Source organism: Cetorhinus maximus, chromosome 13 (genome assembly GCF_964194155.1).
Source record: "Cetorhinus maximus chromosome 13, sCetMax3.hap1.1, whole genome shotgun sequence".
Lineage (NCBI taxonomy): Eukaryota > Metazoa > Chordata > Chondrichthyes > Lamniformes > Cetorhinidae > Cetorhinus > Cetorhinus maximus.
In genome coordinates this window covers 94,401,757-94,421,918 of record NC_135891.1, presented here as the reverse complement: position 1 = coordinate 94,421,918, position 20,162 = coordinate 94,401,757, and the positions used below count along the sequence as shown (strand labels likewise).

Genomic DNA, 20,162 nt, shown 5'->3' with positions numbered 1-20,162 from the left:
CTGTTAACCTTACACAGTTGCCTTGCATGGTTTAAAAAAAATGACGGCAATAAAAACGAAATGCTGGAAATACTCAGCAGCTCTAGCCACATCTGTGGAGAATGAAAGAGTCATATTCGATTCAAAATGTTAACTCTGTTTCTCTTTCCACAGATGCTGCTAGACTTGCTGAGTATTTCCAGCACTTTCTGTTTTAACTTCAGATTTCCAGCATCTGCAGTATTTTGCTTTTAAGATGACACAGCAAGTCTGGCTGAGAAGATGAAAAGCTGTTCTTTAGCATCACCCAGTGCCCAGAGCCTGCAATTGCATGCAGTTTCAAAACATTATTTTGAGTATCACAGGCTTTTGTGACAGCCAAAACAGGCTGTTAGACTAGGAATGTTCCATTCTAGCTGGTATATGCCAAAGTAACAAAGTTTGTGTAACCAGTCCTCTCATTTTAATCCTTGGAGTCCAAGTGTAACAGCTTTGTGGAATTTCTTGTTTTGCCACACTTCTTACTTTTTCAGTTACGATTTTGTCACACTTAATTGTTTCTAAACTATAAGAATTGCAGCTATACCTAACCATTACTTAACTTTTTCTTCTTCCCTTAGGCATTAAGTAAATTTGTTTTTTTATTTAGCATCACAAAGGGACTTTTAAACTGCAGGGTGGGATTCCCTTAAAGGGAGGTGCTGATTTTTGCAAGGGATGTTCTCGGGTGAATGTAAAAGATCCAAAGGCACTGTTACGAAGAGGAGCAATGGGATTATTTGGTGTCTTGGCCAATATTTATCCGTCAGTCTACTTAACAAGGATAGATTATCTGGTCATTTGTTGTTTCTGGGAGTTGACCAGATCAGAAGTGGGGCTGTTGCTAATCGCACAGTGTTCAGCTCCATTTCCTCAGAACATGTAGCAGTCCATGCCCACATGCAACAAGACCTGGACCACAGGCTTGAACTCAAGTAACAAGTAACGTTTGTGCCAAATAAGTAAGCAATAACGATCCCAAACAAGAGAGAGTTCAACTACTTCCCCATAACCTTCAAAGGCTTACAATCAAGGAGATCCTCGCCATGTAAATCGAGAAACTCAACTCGACCAGCCACATAAATGCTATGACTAGCAGAACTGCTCAGAGGCTAAGTATTCTGTGTGTACTGAGCTTGGCATCCACAATATGATTAATCACTGGAAGCCCTTCAGCAATACTAAAGGCACCAGAACCCTCATCCCCATTACTGACATGCAGCTCCTCTCTGTGTTCTTGAAACCCAAAACCTACTTGCTGTCAATCTGAGACAGCAGCCCACAGGACCCCATTTCTTTCTGGTCCCTGGAATCTTTTGTTGTATTACCATACTCCAGAAAACTTTGCACCCAGTGGTTCAAAATTCACTGCTCCTTCCCACACCATTTTGTAGGCCCCTGGACCCTTTGCATCCAGTATTGATAGAAGTTGGTATTCCTCTTTTATTCAGGCCTGCAACTTCTCTGAAAATTTAGAAGGTGGCCATGTTCTTAAACACCAAGAACCAATTCCCCACGCTTTGAGATCCAAGACCAACCCATCCCGCCCCAATGCTTTTAAACCTGACACATATTCCTCTCTCCACCCTGGTTCTGACAGACCATGAGACTCTTTCACCGTATACTTTGTGTTGTTAAACCCTGAAATTTTAGTGCCCCCACTGGAGTATTGTGATCCATTAAGAGCCTGTTTCAATTCTGCTAAATTCTGATAGTATGCCAGTGCTACTCCGCAGATTCACTTGTGCATTATTATTTAGCCATACAACCACCCCCGTTCTGCTGTTATTATTAGCTGCCTGAGATGTTGCTGGGCATTCTGGGCTTTAAAAATGTAATGAGTATGAATTTTACAGGCAGATTTACATAATACATAGAAAATTTGACAATTGAGGGATTTGGTTCAGAAGCAGTGCAGACTTCAGTGGCGTAGAACTAACACCGAGTGTGTAACAGATGGTTCACATCCCAAGAGCTAACCTATTGCTGTTGTTTAATTTGCATTTAGTCAGTTAACTATTTGGTGACTAAACTATTAAGCTTTCATTTCAGAGTTTGTAACTGAACATTCACTAAAAAGAAACCAATTAAAAATCATAGACAGTTATTCATTCCACTGTCTCTCAAAAAGTTCCCATTTAGGAAAAATGACCAGTTTCTTTGAGCAGCCATAATTGTTCCCTATCCATCCTGTCACTTAGGCTTAAAATTGTTTCTAACCTAATTTCAACAAGAATTGTTGAAAAACCAATAAAGCCACATGTTCGCTCTTCCAGTACAGAAAGCACTTCTCACCAAACAACAGGAGGAGACCATTTAGCCCCTCAAATCTGTTCTACTGTTCGATGATCACGGTTGATCTGTGACCTAATCTATATACCTGCCTCTGCCCCATACCCACTAACAGTTTTGGTTAATATAAATCTATTAATCTCAGATTTACAATTGACCTTGCACCAACTGCTGTTTGCTGAAAGAGAATTCCAAACTTCTGCCACCCTTTGCGTGTTTCTTCACTTCAGTCCTGAAAGGCCTGACTCTAATTTTTAGACTACACCCTGGACCTGGTCTCCCCGAGCAATGGAAATAGTTTATCTCATCTATCAATGCCCTTTAACATCTTGAAAACTACGATCAACTTAACTCTTAACTTTCTAAATTCCAGGCAATGCAACTTTGTGCAATCTCTCCTTGTAATTTAACCCTTGGAGTCCAGGTATCATCTGGTAAATCTGTGCTGCACTCTCTCCTAGACCAATATATCCACCATAAGGTGTGGTGATTAGAATTGCTCACAGACTTCCAGGTGTGTTTAACCAGGACTTTGAATAGCTGAAGCATGACTTCTATCCATTTGTATTCTAGTCCTTTGAGTATAAAGGCTTGCATTCCATTAACCTTTATGTCTTTATGAATATTTTCTATACTTGAACAAAACATTTTAATGATCTATGTACATGAAGCCCCCACCCCCCCACCGTCCCCCCTTCATGTATTCCATGTCTTTTTGGACCTTGGACCGCCACTGTTTTTAGCTTTTTACTATCTAGAAAGTGGATTACCTCACATTTGCCTACATTGAATTTCATTTTCCACAGTTTTGCCCATAACCTATTAATATCTTTCTGTAGTTTTATGCCTTCATCTACATTGCTTAGAGTGCTGGCTATCTTTGTGTCATTGGCAAACTTGGATAGGTGACTTTCTATCCTGTCATCTAAGTTCTTGATGAATACAGTTAATAGTTTAGGCCCACCACACAGATGCTGAACTCCACTAATCACATCCTGCCAATTAGAGTATCTGCCCATTATTCCTTCTCTCTGTTTCCGACACTCGGCTAGTTTCCTAACCAGGTAAATAATTTGACTTAAATTCCATGAACTTCAACTTTACCTATCAGCCTCTCATGAGAGACTTTAGTGGATGCTTTCTGGAAGTCTATAGACATAGACATTCCCTTGCCCACTACTTAAATCACCTCTTCAAAAAGACTTAACCAGATTCATCAGGTATGACCCATCCTTTACAAATGGCTCTCTCTGTTAAGCTGAAAGTGTATTTTTATTTGTTCATGGACTGTGGGTGTTTCTAGTGATGCCAGTATTTATCACCTATTCCTAATTGCTCTCGGGAAGGTGGTGGTGAGCCGCTTTCTTGAACTGTAGATACACTCACATTGGTGTGAAGTTAGGCGTTCTAGTATTTTGACCCGGTCATGATGAAGGACTGGCAATATAATTCCAAGTCAGGGTGGTGTATGACTTGGAGGGACACATGCAGGTGGTGGTTTTCCCATACATTAGCTGCCCTTGTTTTTCAAGGTGGTAGAGGTTGAGAGTTTGGAAGGTGATTTTGAAGAAGCCTTGGTGAGTTAGTTTCTGCAATGTATATTGTGGATGGTACACACAATGCAGATGGTGCATTGGGGGTGGAGAGAGTAAATGCTTAATGTGGTAGGTGCCAATCAAGATGGTTGCTTTGTCCTGGATGGTGTCAAGCTTCTTGAATGTTATTGGAACTGTACTCATGCATGCAAGTGGAGAGTATTCCATCGCACTCTTAGCATGTAGATACTGGAAAGGTTTTGGGAAGTTGGGAGGCGAGTTACTCAACACAAAATGCCCAGCCTCTGAACTGCTTTTGTAGCCTCAGTATACGTATGTGGCTGGTCCAGTTGGCTTATGTTCAGTGGTGATCCCAGGATGTTGAAGGTGGCGTCTTCCATTGAATGTCAAGGCGAGGTAGTTTGATTCTTTCTAGTTGGAGATGATCATTACCATGTGTAGCACAAATATTACTTGTCACATATCAGCTGAATATTGTCCAGGTGTTGCTGCTTGAGGGCACAGACTACTTCATTTTCTGAGGTGTTGCAAATGATACTAAACATTGTGCAGCCATCAATGTACCCTGCCCCTGATTCAATATTAGTTTCTTTGAGATGTCTGCTATGTTGTCCTCTTCCTCCTATAAATACCGACATAAATTCAATGTGTCCGCCATTTCTTTATTTTCATTGACAATATTGCTGTCATCGGTTTTCAAGGGGCCCACATTAACCCTGACCACTCCTTTTTCCTAAAACGAATTGTGTGTTGATTTTTCTCATACCTCCCCTTTTATTGTTCTATCTGTTTTTATCATGTTTTGTTGTTCTTTGTATCTCTTCCAGTTGTGAGGGTCTGTGGATTTTTTTTTGTGTTATTGTATGTTTTTTCATTTAGTTTTATGTTGGTCTCTTATCTTTTTAGTTGTCAATGGCTGTATTTTTATTGAAAGTGGAGCTGTTGCCCTTAGAGGTACTAATTGGTTCTGTGTCACAAGTTTTTTGATCACCTTCACTGATGATCTGTCAATGTTCTAACTAGTGGCCAGTTTACTGTGGACAGTCTCTGTTTTATTGCATTGAAGCCAGTCTTGCCTAAATATAGAATCTTGGCAGCTGTTTTGTGTTTCTCCCTTTCAAACACTATGAACTCTCATCATATTATGATGGCTAATGGATAAATGTTCTCACACTGTTAGGCTATTAATTAAATCTGATTTATTACTTGTTACTAAATCTGATCAAGCTGCCCCTTGGTGATTCCAGGATGTTTTGTTGCAGAAAGCTATCCTGAACTCACTCAATAATTTCACTATTTTTCTGACATGAGCTAGCCTGTTTATCTCAATCTATATGAAAGTTAAAATCTTCCATTGAAACCACATCGCCTTTGCTACATTCTTAACTAACCTTTGCCATTATATGATCTATCACTTCAAAGCTGCTTCCAGGGGCCTATACACAACTCCCAACTAAAAAGAAAGATTTACGTTTGTACAGCGCCTTTCCTGACCATAGCACCTTCCAAAGTGCTTTACAGCCAATTAAGTACTTTTGATATTAGCTATTGTTGTAATGTAGGAAATGCAACAGCCAATTTTCACGCAGCAAGCTCCCACAAACAGGAAGGTGATACCAGATAATCAATTTTAGTGATGTTGGTTGAGGGTTAAATATTGACCAGGATGTCAGGAATAAATAGTGCCATTGGAATCTTTTACATCCATCTGAAAGGCAGATAGGGATTCTCTAACATCTCATCCAGAATGGGGCATGTCCAACAATGCAGCACTCCCTCAGTACTGCATTGAAGTATTAACCTTGATTTTTGTGTTCAAGTCCTGAAGTGGGACTTGAAGCCACAAACTCCTGACTCAATTCCAACTATAAAGTCTCCGGGGTCTTGGACTTGCTTTGTTTTCTTAAAACTTGAGTCCCTAAGCTTGGCTTTGAGTTGCAGTGTTTTGCCTCTGTGCATTTTTGAATTGACCCCGTTTGTTGTTTCTTTCCTGCCCCTTCATATTGCTTTTTGCTGGGTGATTTGGGTGCATGTGTAATAAAAGTTTTTAAAAATCAATGGAAATAAAGAAAAGGCAATAACCTTAAAAGGTGGTGGAGTGGGGAATCGTAGCCAGAAAAGAAAGGCAGGGTGAAGGCAAGTGTTAGCCCTCCCTGCCCCCATTGTTCATAATCTCAATCTTTTTAGAAGACACATCCTTTAGCAATGTAATAGGATATGATTATAAATTAATAGTCAACTCCCAAAGTCTGTCTAAGTTGAAACCCCTTTGCATCTTGAGAAATTTGCATTGATGGCTCTCCTGTTGAAGGCAAATTTCTAAACAGCGCACTTTCCCTATTACATAATTTTTCCTCTTCAACTATCAAATTGCTGGTGTGCTGCATGTATTTTTACAGTCTAAAAATGTGATACCCAATGTCACTTTGTTTATTATTATTGCAGTAACCTATATATCTAGAATGTAATGAAATTCTAACTTTGCTGTGCATTTGATTGTACTTCATTTAACCATATTTATACTCTAAACTGCCTCTGTAAATTTGTTATGCAATTACTTCCTTGAGTCAGTGGTGTATCTCGTACAAGACCTACATCCCCCTCAGCTTATGTTGCAGAGAAGCTCATGTGTTGTAATAAATTTGCTTTTCTGTTTCTCTAATTGCAGCAGCCCCATGCCACCCTCATAGAGTACTCCATTCCAAATTGTCAATTGACTCTCACACCTGCTGTTGTATATAAAATCCAGCTTTACTGCTGATTGGTGTTTCAAAGCACAGCCAGAATTGCAGCCTGGAGCCATTTTCTGAGTTTTATAATAATATGCCATTGCGTTTTCTGCCCTTGATGTCCTACCCTCTACTCGGTCTATGCCTTGGCTTGTGTTTCCTGGAAGACCTCTGGTCAGACTCTCTCCCCTTACCTGAGGCTGATCCGCTTCTCACCTCACCATACTATGCATCTAATATTCTTCACCCTATTCCGCCTTCTCTCTCTCTCTCTGCAAGGGCACTTTCTGTGCAAGAGTCCAGCTCCACCCTAGGTTGGGAGCAATGGAGGAGAAAGGAGATCCTGTCATTTCCTTTGGAACAGGAGAAAAAACTCCCGCTTGGAATGGCATTTCCACTCCACTGGCTTTCTGTTGCTTTCTTCATGGTGCATCAATCATTGGCCCTGCTCCCTCCCCTTAATGACCATGCCCTGCTGTGCAATAGGCTTGGTGCCTGCAGTATAAGTTCATTAGTTCTCTCCATTTTGCCTGCTAAATCCATCCCCATTGCATCCGCTTCCCCATTAAGCCCCCTTCGACTCAATGAAGTTACATTCCTGCTGCACGGTTGTCCTACCTTTTCCAGCACTTGTTGCCTCCTGTTTTTTTTTTCAATAGCAACTTGGACAGCCAGCTGGAAGCCTGGTATCTCCAGCTTGGATGCAGTCTGGCCTTTTCTCAAGTCCTGCTTTGAAAATGCCTTTTTCTGCAGCCCTTCTCCAAATGATTGCTCTAACTATTCATTAATGTTAAAATTTCCTTCACCCCTGCTGCCTGCTACTTAGAAATCCTCTCCATCTCTTCATTAGTTCCAACCCTCCCCTGCTGGTACATTACATAAAGGTTATTCCCTCACAGCTTTCAGAAAATAATGGGCCCATTGCAAAATTCAATGCTCCAAGAAACATAAGTAAAATTGCAGAGTATTTCCTTCATAAAAAACAAATTTTACTTATTCTATCATTGTAAATTAGTGGCTCTGCTATTCCCTACATTATATGATCATTCCACTAAAACAGTTTTACTGTGACTCAATGTAAGCGATGCCACAGGGCATCTAGTAATCTATTACATATTGAAATGCTGAGTTAATCACACTGACCCATCTGAAAATACATTGAGAACACCTATACCAGGCTGTGTAGCAGTTGCATTTATAGGTGGTACTGTAAGTGCGCAATTTCCATTTAAAAGGTGAACATAATACTAGATAGAAATCCTGTAGCCTTATTTATACATGTGTATATTTTGGAATTTGCACACCAGGTCCTACAAACATTAGTGTGATAATGACCAGATAACTTGTTTTAGAGAAGTCAGTTGAGGGATAAATGTTGATCAGGACACCAGGGAAACTCCCCTGATCTTGTCACAGGAAGTTTTATGTTCACCTGAGAGGGCAATCTGAAAGACAGCACCTCCAACAGTACAGCACTCCCTCACTGTTACACTGAAGTGTCAGCTGCAATTTTGTGCTCAAATCTATATGTGAATTAATTCACACATTGACACCTGGTGACTCAGCAGCAGCAAGTTAATTCCAGGAGCTTCTCGTATCAATTGGAATAACAACTTCTACTACTCTTCTCAAACTTGACTAGCTTAGCTTGGCATTCCTCCAAAACAATATGTTTGTGGTTATGTGAACTAAGAAACCTGTAGCATAGATGTTTGTTCTGTACATGGAGGTTTGCTGCTTTGGTCGTCAGGGTCAATGGAATGACAGTCTGTGGAGCTCATAAGACTTGCACTTGCCATTCGACTTTCTGTGGGCCTTTTGCATGGCAAGTTGCTGTCAGCCAAACAGTTCAGTGCCCTCAACAAAGCATCTGGGATCTTGTGAATTGGACGAACAACTGTGTATCTTGGATGTAGGCAGGTTAGGTGAATGGGCCAAAATTTGGCACATGGAGTTTAACGTGATAAGTGTGAGGTTATCCATTTTGGTTGGAAGAATAAAAAGGTGACTTATTATTTAAATGGAGAGAAACTTCAGAATGATTCAGGGCAGAGGGATCTGGGTGTCCTCGTGCATGAATCGCTGACAGCTAGTATGCAGGTACAGCAGGTAATAAGGAAGGCAAATTGAACTTTGGCATTTATTGCTAAAGGAATAGAGTATAAAAATAGGGAAGTGTTGTTGCAACTGTACAAGGCATTGGTGAGACCGCACCTGGAATACTGTGCACAGTTTTGGCCCTCTTACTTGAGAAAGGATGTAGTTGCATTGGAGGCGGTTCAGAGGAGGTTCACTAGATTGATGAGGAGAGATTGAGCAGTTTAGGCCTATACTCGCTAGAGTTTAGAAGGATGAGATGAGATCTATTTGAGGTATATGAAATGCTAAAGGGGATAGACAAAGTAGACGTGGAGCGGATGTTTCCCCTTGTGGGGCATTCTAGAACGAGGCCATAGTTTTAGGCTAAGGGGTGGTAGATTTAAATTGGAGATGAGGAGGAGTTACTTTTCTCAAAGGGTCATGAATCTGCGGAATTCTCTACCTCAGAGGGCAGTGGATGCCGGGACGTTGGATAAATTTGAGGAGATAGACAGATTTTTAATTAGTAATGGGTTGAAAGGTTATGGGGAGAGGGCGGGAAATTGGAGTTGAGGCCAAAATGAGATCAGCCATATTGTATTGAATGGCAGGGCAGGCTCGAGGGGCTGAATTGCCTACTGCTGCTCCTAGTTCTTATGTTTGTAAACCACACAGACTGAACAATTATTAATGAGCAGCACAGAGTCAGAACCAGGGAGTACTAAATTCAATCCCATATCAGGCATAAAAAGCAAAATAAAGAGAAGGAAGAAAAGACTGAAAGATATGCATGAGACAGAATTTAATTACTTAAGTTAAAAAAATCTCCAATAATTAAAAGCTAAAGGAATGAGCTCCCACCTTGTAAAAGTTAATTTTCATTGTTAGAGAGATTGGCAGTAATTAAGACTTTACCTCACCTTTAGAAGGGTACTTAAACTGGAATGGACAAACCTAAGTGTTTTGGTGAGTTTAGTCAGTATCTACAATGTCAATACAGAAACTTCATGCCATTCAGTACATTTGAAAGGAGATCCAGATGATGAAGTGCAGTTTTTATGCCGCTTACAGAAGGCAGTGCATCTAGAACAACAACTTTCAGATTCTTACATTTAACTGTACATGTGTACTCATGAAATTGCTGCCCAGTTTGGCTGTAAATAATGATGAGCACTATTAACCTACAGTCAAATGTGATCCATTCTTTATTACTGCTACAAAATTGCTTACAAAACAAAAGTAACTGCTCTTCTCAACCAATTAATTACTTTTGGTGAAGTGCTTTGTGACACCAGGTGTGTGATGCAAGAGGAAATGTAGTAGCAAAGTAACAAAGTTGGTTGGTGGGCTGGAAGCAGAGTAAATGGGTGTGGCTCAGATTGGAGAAGGGCTGGAAGCAGAGTAAATGGGTGTTGCTCGGATTGGAGAAGGGTTGGAAAGCGGTATACTTCAGGAGCCTGCTAGATTCACTTTTACATGCGTGTGTGTGTGTATTTAATAAATATATATTGGATGTATGAAATACAATTAAAATTAGCTGAGGACAAAAATAGAAGGTCCACCACAATGAGGCAGGAAGATACCAGGAAGTCATAGATTAGAGGAAATGGGCATAGCTGGCAGATGAAATTTAATGTAGATATGGGTGAGATAATACAATTTAGGAGAAAAGTAAGTAAGTGCTCAATGGAAAGATACTGCACGATTTGGATGAACAGCCAGCCAGCGTTTCAAACAATTGCAGTTTGGATTCACCAGTATGACGCGAGGCATTAGAAATTAACCATGAGGTGAGACCTGTGATACTGGAATGCAGAGAAAACTGAAAAAAGATTTAATAGATGCTTTAAAATTTATGAAGACTTTTATGGAATGAATAGGGAAGGACTTTCTTATAGTTGGGGAATCAATGACAAGAGCTGATCAAGCTAAAATTATCACTGAGAATGAGAAGGGAGGTTAGAATTCTTTTACAAGAAAGGGTTGTTGGAGCATAAAATGTTTACTTCAGGGAGTGCTTATGATGATGACCATTGCACTTTTTAAGTAAAGATTCCAGAAGTCTACCTGTGGCTATATTTTTCACCTGATCCATCTAATTTTCCATTATAGCAGCTTCCCTTTTAATCATGTCATCACCTCCATTCTTGCCATTCATTTGAAAACAGCATAACATACAACCTCCAAGGCCCACATTGACGTCCTTCCCCAGATCTTCTCTCTACTCTCTTTTTCCTTAGCCTCTGTACCAAGCCTTTCCTCATCCTTGGCGACTACAGTCTCTCTATCTCAACTCCCTTTGCCCCATATCTCCAGGGGGCAAATTCAGTGCTTTCTCTTAATTTCACACTTCATTAAACTCCCCTACCTATATGTTCTGCAATCTCCACAACTTTGTTATCTCTTGTGTCTTTTGCACATTTAGTCTCAATCATTGACAAGACCATTTCTGACCACATCCTCTTCTCCACCACCCACCATCTTACTAACCTCCTTCAATCTCAATGCAATCATCTGTGCAAAATGTCTCCCCAAGTCACCTACAATGCATTGTCAAATCCCCAGATCCCTCAATTTTGGTGCTCTGCTTAACTGCTCTTTCACCCTTTACTTCATTCAATATTCTTGTCCCCAGTAGAACCACAATTGTCTCCTATCCTTGTTTTTCTCCTGTTACAGTCCCCATCTTTGCTCCCTCAATTCTGTGTGATTCAAGTTTGAGCATCCTTAGTGTAGAACTAGCCTAGTGATCTGTTGCAGATCTGACCAGATCATACCTGGATCTTTTCCTTGCCCATCACTTAGATTGTGGAAATCTATTTTTCAGTCATTCAAAAACACCATTTTCCATATCTTTTGCAAGTGTAACCATTGTTTTAACAGCTAACCACGGCTTCGCCACTTACTTCGTATTCTTTCCTCTTCTTTATAATGCTGTTGGCATCCTTCACACTGTTTTGACCCTTCCTTAAGTGCTCGTGATTCAGCAGGAGAACATTTTGAAGAACTTAATATAAAGACCACTTTTTCTTTCTCCAATTTTCAAGCCTGGTGTAATGTACTCTGATTTACCTTGCTATTGTTTGCTCTTCTATGTTGGTACTCTTTAGTATGGAGTTGTCACTTCATCTTAAGGTCTAAATGAAAATAAACCTCTCTTTTTTTCTGTTCATGGTGTTTCTTCTATCTGCTATTTGTCCTATCTGTCTCATTTAACATTTTAAGTGTTAAAATGTACTTCCCCCAAATGGTTCATCAGGTTTACTTAGCGAATAGGTGATCCATGCAGACCAACAAGATCCCAGGCTTGATCACTAGCCTGTGCTTAATAGCTGATTCCAGCCGGAATAAGATAGGGGCACTATTATTGGCCTCTGCACCCCTGAATTAAGGAGAGAATTGCCTATGGTTTCGGACGCTGTTTGATGTTGAGTGACCTCCTGGAACTGTGCCTAGATATCAGATGAAAACTGCGTCAGTCCCAGCTGTCATGTTCTCTCACACACTACCCCCCAACCTACAAGAAGTTTGATAGGCTTCCAACACTTTTCCTTGATATCTACACCTGACTATTTGCATGAGTTATCAAAAGGTGCAACATGCCCCACTAAAGGATGAGTGAAAATTAAGAAATTGTTGAGAAAAAGTAACGTTTAAATATTGTCCAGTGTCCTATATGTTAACTTATGCTTTAATTTTATATTGTACTGTATTAAGTTAAATTATGTTTAAGTAATATGTGCTGCATTTTGATTTTTATATTTAGAATTTTAAAAATGTTTATTATAACTGCTGTGTTTATAGGAAAAACTTGAACCAATGACCTCGCCTACACCGCCATCAAACAAGGTAACAATAAATACAAGGAACTTTTCAAAGACACCAAGATTGAGATGAGAGAGTGTTGGGTTAATTGAACCCAGAGATGAGAGAGAATTCAGTTTAAGATTCTGTAGCGCAATATAGAGGAGCTCAGGAGAGAGAACACACTCTAATGGAACAGGTTAGAAACTTACAAATATTGGTGGCATTTTGCAAATTGCTGAATTACCTGATTGGACCTTGTCCAGAAAGCAGGGCTATCTTAAGGGAGGCACTGGGAAAATGAATCAGATTAACTTGGGCACTAAAAAAATTGTCCCAGTTTTTATTTGAGCTTGGCACATTACGTTGTGCTAGTTAAACTCCTCCATGCATGTTCAGGTTTTTAAAAAAAAAAATATTGCCCATAAAGTTACTGCTACTGCGCGCTGAGAACAGAGCAGCTGGGTATTTGGGACCTTGATTAAAAAGGGGGCGACAGTCTATCTCTTTAACCAAATAGATTAAAGGATTGAGAAATAAGCAGAGGAAGGACCAGGGAGAGTGAATTAGCGTGGATGAATTCAATGTTAAAATATGAACAGAAAGAGAATTTAAGAGGGGAAAACATTAGATTGAAAGAGATTTTAAAAAAGACAAAGTAAGGAAAAAAGCTAACATTTTACATTTTAAAAATCTCCAACAACAACTCATAACTTGAAGGAATCAAATTCTGTAAGTTTGCTTATTTTCTGGCAAGCAGTCATTATCACTTATCACATCTTTAAAATAGTACTTGCACTGTTAATTACTAGTCTTAACTTTCCATAACAGTGGAGCAGTGCAGTCAGTCAGCTACTGTTGTGATTTGTAATTCAACAGGTATCTGTTGCTCTCCAAGTTTCAGGCTGATTTTCAACTTAATGATATGCAGCATTCATGTGCTATTAGTCTTTCATCAAAATCTGACCCACGTTTATTAGCCAGTCAGGTTTGCAACTCTCAAATTGGTAGGATGATGATAGAAAATGTCAGTGTTCTTGGCATCTGTTTTTCTTTCAGTTTGTAGTACGCAATATAATTTATCTTTTTTAAGGTGTTTTCAAAATTTCATCAATTTTATAAGTAACAAGATTTCTTCCATCAGACAGTAAGCTTACTTTTTAAAATATAAATGGTATCAGCCCTTTATGCATCTGAAGTTGCTTGGGTTCATCTCTCTCTCTGTACAAATATTATTTTAGAGCTTGAATTTATTTGGCATCTACAAGTCTACTATTTGGAGGTACATATTTGTCCGGCCTTTGTATACAAATTTGGGGGGTGAAGCCAGTTTAATTCTTTTCCTGCAAGAGTTGGTAACAAGATGGCGCAGACTTGATGGGCCAAAGGGCCTCTTCTGCGCTGTGATTCTGTGATGGTGATACTCCTTCCCCACTTTTTAAGCCATGCTTTGGTTTTTAAATTTCAGACATTTAGTAATCTACCATGAGCAGACAGCACCTATCGCCTTGGGAAAATAACTGCTTTAATGGTGTCATTACATTGGGCATTACTGAAGTGATGTGATCCAACACATTACAGGAACAGATATACCTGGGGGATATAAGTGCATAAATCGTCAAACATGGTAGGGCAGGTTGAGAAAGTGGCTAAAAAGGCAGACTGGAATATGAGCTTTATCGATAGAGGCATTCAGTACCAAAGCGAAGAAGTTATGATGAACCTTTAAAAAATACTGGCTTGGCCTCCACTGGAGTTTACAACCAATTCTAGGTACTGTGCTTCAGGAAGAATATGAAAGCTTTAGAGCAGATGCAGAAAATAATGGTTCCAGAGGTAGATCGGAGAAGATGGGGTTGTTCTCGACAGGTGATTTGATAGAGGTACTCAAAGTCATGGGGAGTCTAGACAGAAGATAGAATATATCCCCACTGGCAGAAGGGTCAAGAACCAGAGGATACGGATTTAAAGTGATTGGCAAAAAAAAGTGACATGAGGAAGAACTATTTTTTAATGCAGTGCAGCGTGTGGTTATGATCTGGAATGCACTGTCTGAAAAGGCGATGGAGGCAGATTCAATCGTCGTTTTCAAAAGGAAATTCAATAAGCACCTGAAGGGAAAAGTATTGCAGGGATACAAAGAAAGGGCCAGAGAGTGGGCTAGCTAAATTGGTCTTGCAAGAACTGGCATGGACATGACAAACCAATGGGCTTTTGTGCTGTAATCATTCTATAGTTCTATGAAGAAAGGTGGAACTGCCTTCTGTAAACCCCTACATTTGTCCTCACCAACAACTAGTTCTAGTTTTTGTTTTTCTTCGTTGGCCATTGCTTCTTACCGTTAAGTTCATGCTATGTATACCTTTCCCCATGTCCTTGGTCATTGATGATTACCATCATCCTCTTTACCTCACTTTACGTTAAATACCCTGCACGTTATTAGTCATCATTGTATGCTGGTTGGTGCTCAGCACTATTTTCTGGATCTGTTGACAGAATTCTTTTCATTGTTTCTTCTCAGTACTTCAGTCGATTCTGAGTATTTCACCGATTGATCTGCCTATACCGATTTACTCATGTCTTTGTTTTTATTTGACCTACTGTTGGTTTGTTCATGAAATATTTGCTTTTCATGTCAGGCTTTCTTTAAATTACATTGCCACATTTCCCTGTGCCTAAACTGAGTTCATTCTTGTGATGATAATCCAAGCAGCTACTGCGTGCACTGGACAAACTGGGATCCATATCAAAATGCCTGATACAACAGCACAGGTTACAGTCTTAACTATATTTGGACCTTAGAGTTGATGACAGTGTAATTTTTCTTCATGAAGCATCCTCCAGAGCCCATAGGAATAAAGTCAAGCTTGATTGTTTTCAAGGGAAAGCACAGACTGAGATTTAAGTAAAAATGTTGTCATGATGTTAGAGATAGACATTACTACATATGGCCATTTACCCGTTGGAAGGAGGGGAAGAAAAGTGTGATATGCTGCTAGAGGGCAGATTCCTGGAGCAAAGTTTAAAAATTACCGAGATAATTAGGTGTGAGGTATTCATAATCTGTTCTTGCTACTGGAGCACTTCTCCGTATTTCCGAGACTGTAACAAGCAATATTTATGGAATTTCTTATAGCTGCCCCTGGGTTGTGAAAACAAGGTATCTGGGCTGGTATATGTAAGTTATTGGAGAGAATTTTACTTCAAGGTAAATGGTCACTGCAGGGCACAGTGTCCCTTACATGGGTTCAAACTGGTGAAAGACAAGCTTAAGATTCGTAAGAAATTTCCTCGTGGAGAGTGACCACTATTAGATTAGACTTGCATGCAAAACGTTTGGAATTATTTAAGAAACAGTGCATAAGAGACTATAGATGTTTCTAGATGAGTGAGCTTAAGGTCAGCTTCATTTACTGCCTTCATCCGAATTAATCTAGCCATCTGTTCCCAAAATAGATAATGCTTATGGATGCATTTTGTAGAAGAACCCTGTACAGTAGCTCCAAATATATTTAATTTTACAACATAGAAAGAGACATACCGTACCTGTGCAGGTGTTTAAGGAGCTCTGTAATATAGTTCCACATCCCAGCATTTTCCTCAGAGCCCTCTACAATTACATGTTCGTGTGCCTTTTGAAAGTTCCTATGGAATCTGTTTCTACCACTGTTTCAAGTAAAGGATAGTGCGTTCTAATCTCTCCACGTAACCGGAGTCCTTCATCCCTGGTAAACTTCCTTTGTGTTCTCTCCAAGGCTTTAACTTCCTCCCTAAAATGTGATGCCCAGAGTTGTACACAATACTCCAGCTGAGGCCTAACCAGTGATCTGTGAAGGTTCAACATGACTTCCTTGTTGTTTTATTCAGTGCCCATATTTACAAAGCTAAGATTTCCACACACTTTCTTAATTGCCTTATCAACTTGCCCTGTGAACTTTGTGGTAAAATAGAGATGAGTCACTTCAGTTGTTGGGTTTATAGATCAAAGCTTCCTAGGTTAATTTGATTATAATTTGCAGGATTTTACAACAGTGCACTCACTATTTACTGGCATCAACAAATTATTGGTTCCTTGTTGAAAGGATTCACCCCAAACAGGTCATGACAAACTTGGACTCTACATATTTCATAATTCCCGGAAAAAGACTTTAACTGTGCGTAGTGGATCTTGAGGCTTTTGCATATGTTTCTCAGTTTTTCAGACAATTTTGCTAGTGTAAAAAAAATTCTAAATTGTCAGGATTATGAAGCGTTACAGTAGAGCTAATAGCACCTTCGATTTTTACAGTGCAGAAGGCCATCCAGCACATGCATGTGCTGGCAGTTTGCTAGAGTGATAGATTGAGTCCATTGGCCAGTGAGATGGTAAATAGAGAGCATACATTTAAGAATTAAAGGAGAGATTGGAAAAAAATTCTTTGCCAATGATGTTTTTTTAATGGGAATTGTCCGCCACAAATTTTTGTTGAAGTCAAGTTCATAAACTCCTCTAAAAGTAGTTGGATGGTTTTTTGGAAGACTATAATTAAAAGAGGCGGAGGAACAAGGAGAAGAGTGGAATTAAACTAGGTACTCCTGGAAAAAACACTGGCGCAGACTTGGGTTAATCATTGTGTTCCAATAATCTGTTGTTCAGAATTATAGAATGTTATAAAATTCTATAAGTCACCAGACTTGGAGATATGACAAATGATGATAATTGTGAAAAACAGCGGGATGACATTAATAGCCTGGTAAATAGGGGAAGATCTAGTGAAAAATTAAGTACTTTTTGGAAATAAGAGTAGGATAAGCTTAAATTGTAAGATTTTAAATAGAGTCGAAGAGCAAAGAGAACTTGGTGTGCAGATGCGCAGTTCAATAAATATGGTACCATAAATATATAGGACCAAAAAGAAGCAAACAAGACAAAACAAAAATACCTGGAAAAACTCAGCAGGTCTGGCAGCATCTGCGGAGAGGGGCACAGTTAACGTTTCGAGTCTGAATGACCCTTCAACAGAACTAAATAAAAATGGAAGAGAGGTGAAATATAAGCTGGTTTAAGGGGGGGTGGAACAAGTAGAGCTGGATAGAGGGCCAGTGGTAGGTGGAGATAACCAAAAGATGTCACAGACAAAAGGACAAAGAGGTGTTGAAGGTGGTGATATTATCTAAGAAATGTGCTAATTAAGGGTAGAAAGCAGGACAAGCAAGGTACAGATAGCCCTAGTTGGGGTGGAGTGAAGGAATCAAAAAAGGCTAAAAGGTAGAGATAAAACAATGGATGGAAATACATTTAAAAATAAAGGAAGTAGGTAGGAAAAGAAAAATCTATATAAATTATTGGGAACAAAAAGGCGGGGGGAATCGGAAAGGGGGTGGAGATGGAGGAGAGAGTTCATGATCTAAAATTGTTGAACTCAATATTCAGTCCGGAAGGCTGTAAAATGCCTAGTCGGAAGACGAAGTGCTGTTCCTCCAGTTTGCGTTGAGCTTCACTGGAACAATGCAGCAAGCCAAGGACAGACATGTGGGCATGAGAGCAGGGTGGAGTGTTGAAATGGCAAGCGACAGGGAGGTCTGGGTAATGCTTGCGGACAGACCGAATTTCCAGCATCCGCAGTTTTTTGCTGTTATCAGAAGCAAACAAGATCCTTGTTTCATCTTGCAGCGTTGAATGCCAAAACAAGTAAATAATTTTGAATTTGTAGAAGTTGTGCTGCATTGGGATATTTTAAATAGTTTTGAGCATACCTTTATAAAAATTATACTAAGGAAATGAAAAAATTGCAGCCTTGATTCACTGGCACGTTACGTGGGTTAAAGTTTTACGGTTATAAAGGGAAACTTGGGAGGCTAAGTCTTTGTTTCATTAGAGCTAGATGACTAACTGCCTGTTTCTTGTCATGTAACATTTTAAGATTACTTTTATGCTTTATGACCAGTAAACAGAGTGGTGATGAAGATAATTACATATGAGGGTTGTCATTCGATCTATCTAGCTCCATATTACAGCATTTATCTGATTGCAGAGTTTTTGCCTTAACAGCTAGCCCAGGAGACCATTACAAAGCTTATTCTCAAATGTTTAGTAGTTTACTTGTCAGCCACTCCATCAGTTTAAACTTTACTAACTAGCTTCACAGGAAGAACTTTGCCAAATTCCTTTTTAAAGTCCACTAGCTTTGTTCATCTAAAAAAAGACCGGGAGGTTTGCACAGTGCACTGTGTTGCTTCTGAAACTTTGCTGACTGCTTCTATGATACCAGCACTTTTTAGATGTGCATTTGTATCATCCCATCTTGCTGTCAACATTTTTCCAGTATGGATGCGTAGCTAACCTGTTGTAATGACCAGCTTTGTGCCTTATTTTGTTGGTGACAGATACATTTGCTATTCTTTATGCTTGAAATATCACTGATTTCCGAAGCTCTGAAATGTATTAAATAATGTAGTGTAATAATTTATTGCATCAAGTGTTGACACTTCACATTGTAGAGCTGAAAATGTTCTGCGTAGAAATAGGTCACGTGGTGGGTCAAAATCTGTGCAAAGTATTTATCAGTACAAAAATGTTGCCACAGTTGTATTTTACTGAAATCTCAGTGATGCCACTGAATATGCAAAGGATTGAGCGAAAATAAAGGAACTGAACTTGATTCAAACTATAGAATCCTCAAGGCATCAGGTGCCTGACTATGTTATTTGGATAAAAACAAAAAACTGCGGATGCTGGAAATCCAAAACAAAAACAAAAACAGAATTACCTGGGAAAAACTCAGCAGGTCTGGCAGTATCGGCGGAGAAGAATAAAGTTGACGTTTCGAGTCCTCATGACCCTTCAATAGAGGGCTTCTCTGTTGAAGGGTCATGAGGACTCGAAACGTCAACTTTATTCTTCTCCGCCGATGCTGCCAGACCTGCTGAGTTTTTCCAGGTAATTCTGTTTTTGTTTATGTTATTTGGACCTTTTATTACATTTATGACGGCGTTTAATTTATAAAAAATACTCAGCGGCTGCAGTAACTTAGCCCCAAATGAATAATGATTGCTTAACTACTAGGTCTTTGGCTTTCATAATTAGTCTTTTAAATTATTGTTTTTTTTTATTTTTGATTATAACACTGCTGTCTCACATTGATATGTGGCAGGGGGAAGTTTATTTTAAAAATAACTGATAATTGATGTACACAACCAGGAGAATTTGAGAATAATAGACATTTTTTGTATTTTAGAGGCCTGTGGATGCCTCCAGTCCTGAAGATGCAGAAGGTGAGCGTGTTCAATTGATTAATTCTCATGTTCTATTATGTCTGTTTAAACATACTATTGGATCATCTTGTTCACAGGTAGTCTAAAGACAAGTAGTCTGAAGCACAGTTGATACTTAGTTGCTAAAATGGAGCTATGTTAAGCTTAGCCCATCTTTTGAACTCATTGTTAAAGTACTCTCTGAGAAGTTATCTAAAAAGCAAACCGAGGCAATTGTAGTTTATTGTAAATTCCTGAGGTCAGTTAGAGGGTGCTTGTAGCTTGCATGTAACTTTCTGGCTGCAAGTCAGAGTAATTGCAACTTTAAAAAAAAAATTGCACTTGTTATTAGGTATTTAATGAATGATGGCTACACTTTAAACTTCTAAACACTGTTCCTTCTCCATGTAATTTATTTATTCAGATTCTGACAGAGATGATGATAACTATC

The 20,162-nt window shown here is 39.3% G+C and overlaps 1 protein-coding gene across 1 annotated transcript in view; it reads left to right on the top strand.

Annotated features, from left to right (window-relative positions):
- Positions 1–20,162, top strand: part of ranbp3b (RAN binding protein 3b) — a 112,411-nt gene that overhangs the window by 8,859 nt on the left and 83,390 nt on the right. Inside the window, exons 3-5 of the mRNA XM_078554746.1 lie at positions 12,479–12,523; positions 19,696–19,732; positions 20,136–20,159. Coding sequence (XP_078410872.1) covers positions 12,479–12,523; positions 19,696–19,732; positions 20,136–20,159 — 106 coding nt within the window. The remainder of the gene's footprint in view (positions 1–12,478; positions 12,524–19,695; positions 19,733–20,135; positions 20,160–20,162) is intronic.